Here is a 10200-nt window from a genome sequence, read left to right as displayed (position 1 = left end):
CAAAGAAGCCACTTCTGCTGCTAAAACTTTAAGTATGGAAACTGGCCAAAATGTGTGTGCGAGCTTGGAGACAAAATATGCTGTAAAAATGAGAGAAAATAGAAATACAATGACTTCAATTGTTAAGACTGTGATATTCTGTGCCTCAAGTAACATAGCTTTGCGCGGACATTCCCAGGATAAAGGAAATTTCGGGAATCTTCTTCAATTTCGGATCGACGCTGGGGATGAAGATTTAAAAAAGCATTTTGCTGGGATGGCAGGAAATGCCAAGTATACCAGCCCGGCGCATCAACAATGGCAGGTCACGTGAGTGGTGTTCAAAAACGTATTTACAATAAGTACCCCCGCGCAATATTTGTGCACTGTGCTTGTCATTGTTTAAACTTGGTCATCAATGACCAAAGTAATGTTCAAATCATTAGAAGCACCTGTGATATTATCAGGGAGACTATTCGTTTCTTCAGAGAGAGCCCTAAAAGGCGCACAAGTTTGGGAATTAACATTCCTCTGTTCTCCCCAACCAGATAGTCCGAGAAGTACAAGAGCATCCGAATCTTTAAATGTAACTTCAAGCGTATACTTGATGCACTTGGTTTTTCGATGAGAGAGGCAAGCAGTGAAACAATGGCAAAGGCGTTTTCTTTAAAATCTGCTTTAGAGAAGTCCGTGACTTACGCCGTGTGTTTGATTGGTCGATTTTCGGCGCTCATAGAAACATTAGCGCGGAAGCTTCAGACTGTCGGAGTCAGTGTTCCATCTGTAAAGAGCCTTATTTCTTCCCTTCAGAGCGTTCTCGAAGAAGAACGCGTGGACTTTAACATTTCGTCGAACATTTATAGTGAAGCTTGTGAAGTAGCTGGTATAAAAGAGCTGACAATGCCCAGAGTAGTCGAGGTACAGGTTTATCGTAATAACGTCTGTGCTGAATCGGCTTTACAGTATTTTCATCGTTCAGTATATCTCCCATACATCGATGGTCTGATCTGCTCTCTCAGGGAACGATTCAATGAAAACCCACAGTTTTTCGCTTTGCTATCAATCCTCCCCCCTAATAAACCAAGAAAAATAGATGAGATTGAGCGTTTGTACTCTTTGGATAACCTTGATAGCGAAGTAAGCCTGTGGAGATCTTCTTTGGGCCCTAAATTTAACGCAGAATGCTTAAAGGAGCTTTATTTGAGCGCTCAAGATTACCCAAGCGTTAGCGCCGCAATTCAAATTATCATGGCATTACCTGCAACAACCGTTGAGGCTGAGCGGTCTTTTTCGTGTATGAAACGCGTTAAAACATGGTTACGCTCAGCGATGACTTCCGATCGGCTCGCAGATTTATGTGTGCTTCATTGTCACCGTGAAAGGATCAATGAAAAGATCGATCAAGTTGTAACGAGCCTTGCTGGCGGAAAGCGACGAACGGACTTTTAATCGTAGTGTCATTGTTAATTTGTTAATTGTAAATACTTATTTATCTCTGTGAGGTAACAGCTTCAAGTTATTAAATTAAACTATAGTTTGCCTATTGAGCGTGTCTTGTCTTTTTCTGCATCTATAGGCGGTGTCACAAACAAATACTCTTACTAGTTCAAGTTCAAACTTTTGGCCCCCCCCAAAAATTTTCGGCTGGCTACGCCACTGAATGTTGTGACGGGCCGTGTCAAAAATAGATCTGAAATACACGCAATATGACGTCATACTCTGACGGTATAAAACAAATAAGCTAACGAACTTGTTATTACGTTTTGAGAAAATGTGCAATTTAAGTCGAATTTAAAAAAGCCCACAAAACGTCGCGCGACGCGAGAAAAAACTGCGACTATGCTTGTTGGAAAATGCAAACTTTAATTTAGAATTAAAGGGTTACGTGAAGCATTAGGGACATAAAAAATGTACGTTGCTTGATATATTGGCGTTTATCACGTTGTGGGGCGCGTTGGCTCAGCAGTTAAGATTAAAATACGTGAAAATGCCAAAAAAAGACTAATAGTGTTTTTTCTTTTAAAGCTTTAAGTTACCGATCTTTTATTTGCGGCACAACGGCTATATTACAAAGACGGGAGAAACACACAGCATGGCTTTAAATAAATTAGGTTGACAAAATGTGAATCGGTATATTTCAGAGTTTAGAAAACGGGAGGTATTTCGTTCACATTTTAAAGACGGGATATTTTCGACGCGCAAAAAATATATAAATTTTGGGCTAAGTTTGTTAAACTTTCGTTGGAGAGCGTGCCACAGTGCAGAGGACGCTATTTGTCTAAAAAGCTGCCAAAAAGTCGCATGGAACTTACGAGAAAGACAGAAGAGATTCGCGCGAAGCGCGAAATAATTTCCGTTTGACTATTTAAAACAGGCTAAAAATCGAATTTGGCGGGGTCTTGACTAGATCCGTCAACTTGCCCTGGTTTTCGCTTAGCCTATGTATTTTAAGGAAATAAGCCGCCAGTCGGATCAAACTGCTTGGCTGGCCGGATCCGGGCCGCAGGCCGTATGTTGCCAAGGTCTGCACTAGACTATAGGCTATAGTAGAAGACTAACAAACCTTATCGAAAATGGATTGCTATATTTATGTTAACAGTTATTTTAATACACATTACATATTTTGTTGTAAAGTACAAAGCGGACTTAACAGGACAAATATCATGCTAATAGAACGGGACAATTAAAGTTACTCAAAAGTTAAATACTGTAGAAAATCAAAAAAAGGGGGGAAATGCTCTATGGCAGGGATCACCAAACTACAACTCCCGGGTTATTAAGTCTTTCATATTGCATGAAAATAAATCAATATAGTTTTTTCCAAATTGATTTATTTTCGTTTTGCACGAAAATGCGCAAAGAAAAAATCACTTAAGAATACACAAAAAATATAAAATATAAGCGCAGGCCTCGTAGTATAATTGTTTTTGCGTCAGTAACACGCTTTTGCGAGCATGTGCCTGTGGATATGTTGGACCTCACCATTCTTATCGCCTTTTACTTGCGCCTGTGCTTTTACGTGCATTTTAATTGTTTTCATTTATACTTTGACCTGATGAAGCACGGTTGTGCGAAAGCTTGTCGAGAATCAAATACAATTTGTCTTTATACAGGGGCACCTGATTCCTATACAAAAAATATAATTTCTCATCAACTTAAGACACCCTGATAACAAATCAAAACACGACGCACCAAAGTACATTAACACGGTTATTTAGGTTAAATACGTCATACAATTGACTTCATACAATAGCGTAAGTTTCTTAATGAGCTCTTTATCCGGTGATTGTGTGTGAGGAAGCCATAGATGACGATGCTATCCGAAAGGAGCTGAAAAACGCTAGTCGAAGGTAGGTCCTAAATGTTTTTCTGAAACCAGCATGTTTTGTTTGTTGTCAAAGCTCACTCTACGAATATTTGCGTCCATATAATTCCATGTTGTGTAGCAGTTAGTGCCAGAAAAATGCTATGGTGTGCAACGTTTATCATGATTAATTTCAGCAGGGGGTAATCACAGTATTAACTGTATGTATACTCCATGGCACTGTGATTTTAGTTCTGCTGCGTAGAGTTTGGTTTATGTCTCGGTAATCATGATACTTTTATGGTTTGGTCCGTTTTGTGTAACAAAAAAAGACAGTTGACATCAACGTTTAGTCAATAAACCCTAATTGAACCCCACTATTTATACAGCACAACCCTAGGGCTAGTTTTGCAACTTTTGAATTAACAGATATGCAGATGTGATTTAAGCCAAAAGAATCATTATCATAGTTTATTGTAGTGGTTTCCGCATCGGAACGTTTAAAGTAACAAAAAAAGAACTATGAGTCCACCTGGTGACGGACCAGTATACGAAAACGACGAACCAATGTACATCATCCCAGCTGCTGAACCCATAGAGAGAAACAAGTTAGGTAAGTAGACATAGAGCGGTAAATAAAATGTATCTGGATCAATTTCAGATGTTGGAAAAGGACACCACTTCTTCAAGAAAGGGTACACAATGTACGTACGTCGTACGGCTCTATTTAACATGATTTGAATAATGTTTACTGGTTATTGTCACGCTTATAAGATTTTGTGTTGGCACGCCTGGCGGTATTAAAAAGCATTTTTTAACTTCGCCCATGGTTTCGCAAAGCATAGCCTACTTCCGTAACTACAGCAGAGTAAAGATTTGTCCATGCTTAATGACATTTCTTCGGTCATCGTCTGTGCCTGTGTTAAAAATTTGTTGTATCTTCTATAAATAATAGGTCTAAAGCAGGGGTTCTTAAACTGGGTCCATGTACCCCTTTGGGGTTCGTGAAATAGCCTCAGGGGTTCCACGAATACCTAAGTGAAATACTTATAGTGCATATTGAAAAAGTAATCAAATTTTCAAAGAAAAGAGTTTACTTAAACATTTTTGGACTTAAATCAGCAAATTGTGTCGATTAAGTCGATTTGTGCTGTAACGTCAATTTTTAACGTTATTTTTGAATATTTCTTACCTACCGTGGTTCAAGCAAAGCCCCAAAAAGTTTACGTGTCCGCGGTAAAATGTTTTTAATAACCCTGGTCTGAAGGAAAGTGCTAGGGCTGATTTATAAGATAAACATAATAATAGATTTAGTTCATACCCTCCTTTTAACAACATCACGTATATTCCAGTAAAACCTTCAATGAAGCAGAAAATTACGCTGCGAACCAGTTTTATTATCACCTTGATAGCGGCGGTCGTTTCTGCCATCTTAGGAGCTGTCATCGCAAACGTTGTGGTGAGTTTGGTTTATGTAAAAGTCAGTGTTGTAATGACTTTTAATTAAGTTACTGTTTTCAAATGAATATATAATTAACTTCATTAAGTCGTTTTGGTAAAATGACTTGACTTTGGTCGTTTGGACAAATGACTTGACTTGGAATCAAGTCATTAAGACAAATGACTTGGGTTGGAATGAAGTGTCCTTATTTGACATTTTATTAAACAATTGATCTCTTTATCTCAAGTTTTGCACGTAAAGCTTAGATTGCAACATGCTGTTTTTTGTTATTTTTTTTAGCAGTATTGTAGTTCAAAATCGGACAGGTGTGCCAATTTTACTTATTTCTGGTTTTAGCATTACATCAGTAACTTTAATTTAGGTTGACTTGCTCTCTTGTTGACTCAACTGGCACGTGACTTGGTATTTTTTTCATAAAGTTGACTTGGAATTCAGTTCTTTCACAAATGAATTGACTTGGACTTTAGTCATTTCAAAATGACTTGTTTATAACATTGGTGAATGTCTTTTGTGAGTATATGCACATTCATTGACCACTACTTTAGCAGCTTTTAGCCTATTTGCGATTTAAGAAAAAATTGTGTTAGAAATGGTAAGTTTCAACCACGCAACCTTGATTTGCGCCACCTTTAAAACTATGTTGCTTAACTCGTTTATTGATGTACTTTTTTACTTTTCAGAGCAGCGAACTGGCAAAGACGCAAGGTCAGTATAATTACTTGATTTGTTAAGTAGTTCATTAGGTAAATATATGAGCTGTAAGGACCTTAGAAGAATACACTAAACATACGTATTCGGCCTTCATAGATATTAGGGTTATTTATTGAGTGGTCAAAGAGCCCGATATAACGCAAAACCTTTGTGACTCGCAACTAGTAATCCTTTTTCAAAACGACGTAAACCCCCAGAAAACAGACGTGCCTGTATAACGATAAGCTTAACTTCCTTAAGTTATTGGTCACCTCGTTAGCAAACTATAATGTTGTGTTAGCGAGTTCTTCAGGTTATTGCTGTTTCCAGGAGCCAGTAATAAAGTTTCACGCGGTAAGTACAAAAACTTAACAAATGCATTTTGATATCCGATGCTTGTCAAAGACACTCTGTTGGTCAGTATATAGTTTTGACATATTGCAATGCTGTCTTTATTTTAAACAGCATTATTTCAATTTGCAATGTAAATATTACATGCAAAACAACCTGGACTAAAGTCTTAAGGCAAATGACTTACGTTAACCTTAGGTGTTGAGATAAAAAAAAATCTTAAAAATTTCGTTAGATGTTTCAAAAAATATGTGACATATTTTTTAGGGCCAAAACACTTTTTCCTAGGGCAAATGGACACAAGTCATACACAAGGTTAAATTTAAAATGTTTAGCGTCGCGGGTTTAAAAAAAAAAAATACAAAACGGTCAGTAATTTCAACACTGTAAAAAACATACAACGATAAAAAGGAAAATCTAAAAAGATTTAAACTTATAAAAATTCAACCATTTAGGTTTTCTTAGAACTGCACAGTTGGTTGGCGATAGCAGCTTTTTGATTTTCGTCTGTTTAAAAACAACTTTTATATAGCGTCAGCCAATCCTTATTTTTAACAACTGGTAATGGGAACCTCTTATTATATATTTTGTTTTCTTAGGCTCAACAGGAAGTTTGACGAGAAACTTTACATGCACGTGTTTACCTGGTTTCACTGGACGACGCTGTGAAATCGGTAAAATGGGACTTAGATAAAATTCCAGGCAAAACGTGGAAATTCACTGTTTTCAGTTTAAAGTTCAGAATTTTCACCAAGTTGTGAACCTCTGGTTAAAAAACACAACACACATATTGTAATCGCAAACATTTCCTTGTGGGATTTGCCGCTGTTGCTTAGCTTTTTAAGGTATAGGCAAGAGATGAGAGATAATCTCCTAGTTTGAATTCCTGGTTGTCTTTATTAAAATACTTAAAGCGTAGGTTAGGCTATACAATATCGCCAAGTGGTAGCGAAAAAGTCAATCTCTTTGTAATAGTGTCTGATCGTTATCTTTTTAATAGTGTTCTTAAGTAGGCATGCTCAGATCTTCTGGTGGCTTTATCAAAAACCCACAGCATTTGGTTTTGTTAAGCTCTGCTGTTATTGCGCAAGTATCTGTTTAACTTCACATAAAACGACGTTACAACAAAAAAGGCATATTTTTTTCACGTCATATTTCCTTATTTTTTTCTCTTTAAGACTACTAGTGACGTCAATTATAATGTCATACTAATTTTGCCCGACAAAAATTTTAACATACAAAAACCTAACATTTGGTAGAAACATAGAAATTACTTACCTAAGTAGGTCACAACAATGGTTCCCTTTTGGGCTGTGATAACATATCGTTTTACTTTCGGTCGTAGTAAACAAATACCTAATTGTCGCTACATACTCAAATAAGCAGGTCTGAGGACCATATTGTAAACAAGACTATTTGTGCATTTTGTCTTAGATATTAATGAATGCGTTCCAAAGCCGCCCTGCCAAAATGGAGGGACTTGTATTAATAACGTTGGAAACTATACTTGTAGTTGTCCAACAGGATTTGGAGGTCACAATTGCGAACTAGGTAAGAATAAACATTGCATTTTCAATACAGTCATATTTATGTTGCTGCTTATAAATTGATCATCCGAACGTTTTATCGTTTTATAGTGTTTTTGGCCATTTGCTTTTAGATTTAGACAAACCTATTTTTCTTGCACATAATTCTCCGAATATGACCCATGACTTACTATAGCTACTATAGCTACAAGCGTTAACCAAGGCAAGCCATTGTATACCATCTTTACCATTAGATTAATTAATCTGTCATATAATGTGAGAAAAGGTCCACTATTACATGCATCAGTTTAGACTAGAGTATTTTTTATATTATTTTATGTTTGTTAGATATCAATGAATGCATATCAAGTCGGCCATGTCTTTATGGAGGGATATGCACCAATACTGTTGGAAATTATACCTGTAGTTGTTCAACTGGATTTAGTGGACGTAATTGTGAATTAGGTATGGATTCTACAGTAGGCCTATGTAGTTCTGCCTCTACCGGTTGACTTTGAATAGGTCAAAAACTTCGAATAGATCAAGAGTTGCTTAAAATTATTCTATTAGTAAAATGTTTTCAGCTAGTTTTGCGGGATTTCTTTGCAACAACTGGAGTGACGGTAACTTTACAGTTTCATCAGGAACCCCACTTTACAATGGTTGGACCGTAAGTAAACATAATATATTTATCAAAACATAAACACCTAAAACAGCTCGTTTTTTGCCGTCATTTGCAATGACCTAAGTGTACACTCCACGAACATGACTGTGATTCAATCATGCGTTGCTTGTTCAAGAGAGGTTTAAACTATCGAGTATATATAGCTCACATGAAAATGCTTTATGCTAATTTGTGTTAAGTCATTATGCCAGCGTCACAAACTATGAATCTAATCTTAAAAACAAAGTGATAGGTTAGGTATAGATAACCGACAGTAAGGTTTGCATCGCTAGTATAAGCGACCGCTAGTTTTTGCTTAGTGTAAATTTGCCGCCTCAGAGAGCTTCTAGCTTCCTATAAACTCTATTAACGGTTCGAGATGATTCAATGAAAGTCATTACCACGCAGAATTTACAACATCCGAAGCCTCGTAGCCTACACAAAATTGTTTTGTAATTTTACTTTTTTATTGCCAAGGTAATGCAAAGAAGATTTGATGGCCATGTCGTGTTCCAAAATAAAACTTGGACCGAATATTCGAATGGCTTTGGAATATTTACGTCAGAATTTTGGCTGGGTAAATATTTGTTTGGATGGCTCTCCTTGAGAACAAAAATACCTTTTTGTTTATTTAAATAATCGATTTTTAGATTCTATATACTTCTGTGTGTGATTTGTTCTAACCAGGACTTCGAAGTCAATAATTTTAGACCTTTTTTATGTAATATATAATGTATTTATGTGGCAAAAACAATAAATAAAGATAACAATTGATTATATGGAACATTCAAACTGATGAAAGTGGAATATATACCTTTCATAAAACAAAAACTATATACTTACGTATATTGTGATCAAGTTAAACCAATGATTTTTGCCCGGTGTTACATTGGGACATTAGCCAAACACTTACTTTTTTGCTTGCTATCTTTCTGATCAGGCTGACTGATTTTGTTAAGCCCCTCCATGCATTTTATATAATGTGGGTGCTATTATCGTTTACCAGTACGACTCCAGAAGGGCTTGATCACAGAATACATATTGTGTATATGTACGTTTAAGTTTCTACTGTCAAATATATTCACATTTAGCGATAGTGGTGCTGTGCTTTTAGATAGTCAATTTTGGTTTCTTTATATACTTACGTATAAGACTCGTTTATTTTACCTATTGTTGCATTGCTAGGGCTAAACAACGTACACAACGCAACAAAAAGTGGAACATGTCAGCTTCAGTTTGATCTGTGTGACTTTGATAACCAGACCGTGTCTATAAATTACGGGTGATTAAAACACTTTCTTCGAAAGTTATTTATTAAACTGATCAACACTATATGACATAAACATCCAGATATATTCCTGAAGAAATAATCTTAAGAAATTTTAAAATCGACAATAACGATATGAAATGAAACATGTACAGTGCACACACACATATCACATATACTAACGATAGGATTTTTTGTGTACAGCTCTTTTAAGGTCGGTCCACCAAATGACAATTTTCGATTGAGCGTTGGCAAGTATATGACTCCTTCCTTTAAGGACTATTTTATACCGAAATGCAACAATCAGCAATTTACCACCGTTGACCAAGACCACGATACCTAGTAGGTTGTATACTACCAATTGGAAATAACATCGTTTTTGCTTTAGAAAATCGCAGTAGAAAACGCGGTTGGTAAGAATCAGGGCATTTTATTTTCCCCGGATCTTATCTTTAGTTTGTAATTGTCCCATTAATGGGACAAACAATTAACTTACCCGTAAGTCGCACGACTCTTTAAGTCAAAGTTTCTTTTTTTCATTTTTTCAATCGAGTGGAGCATATTTGCGAAAACAGTCGAAGTAAAACTAAAATACTTAGCGCTAATTCTAACACTGAATTCATATTATAGCCTCGTTCATTAACACCATTTAAAAACGTTTACGTTTAGCATTTAAGCCATCCTGGTTCGTTTTTGAACGAATTCTGCGAATCGAACAGCGAAATCATTAATTTTGAAACAATAAAGCGAACAAATCGGGTTAACGAAAGTAGAATCATGACCCATGTTATTTCTAAACTTTCCCACTTATTTCCGTAGGTAACCTACGCATATGACCTATATGCAGGGTTGTAATGCCTTAGGTGCATTTAAGTCACTGTTTTAAAATGACTTGACTTGACTTAAGTCTTTTGAGTCACTGTTTTCAAATGATTTGACTTGACTTAAGTCATTAAC

General features: G+C 36.3%; 2 protein-coding genes across 2 annotated transcripts; both read left to right on the top strand.

The window, feature by feature from the left end:
* The first annotated feature begins 627 nt into the window (after window positions 1-627).
* On the top strand, window positions 628-1428 carry LOC146137614 (uncharacterized). The gene has a single exon (XM_083394399.1). The coding sequence runs from the start codon at window positions 628-630 to the stop codon at window positions 1426-1428; it is 801 nt and encodes a 266-aa protein (XP_083250525.1).
* A 2349-nt stretch (window positions 1429-3777) lies between these two features.
* Window positions 3778-9262, top strand: LOC146137613 (uncharacterized). Its single transcript, XM_083394398.1, has 7 exons — window positions 3778-3896; window positions 4636-4742; window positions 5426-5450; window positions 6386-6460; window positions 7221-7337; window positions 7661-7762; window positions 9162-9262. Exons 1-7 carry the CDS (start codon window positions 3806-3808, stop codon window positions 9260-9262), a joined length of 618 nt encoding a protein of 205 aa, XP_083250524.1. The 5' UTR covers window positions 3778-3805.
* Window positions 9263-10200: the final 938 nt, after the last annotated feature.

Source organism: Ascidiella aspersa, chromosome 7 (assembly GCF_963924565.1).
Source record: "Ascidiella aspersa chromosome 7, kaAscAspe10.2, whole genome shotgun sequence".
Taxonomy (NCBI): Eukaryota; Metazoa; Chordata; class Ascidiacea; order Phlebobranchia; family Ascidiidae; genus Ascidiella; species Ascidiella aspersa.
This window is presented reverse-complemented; position numbering and strand designations above follow the sequence as displayed.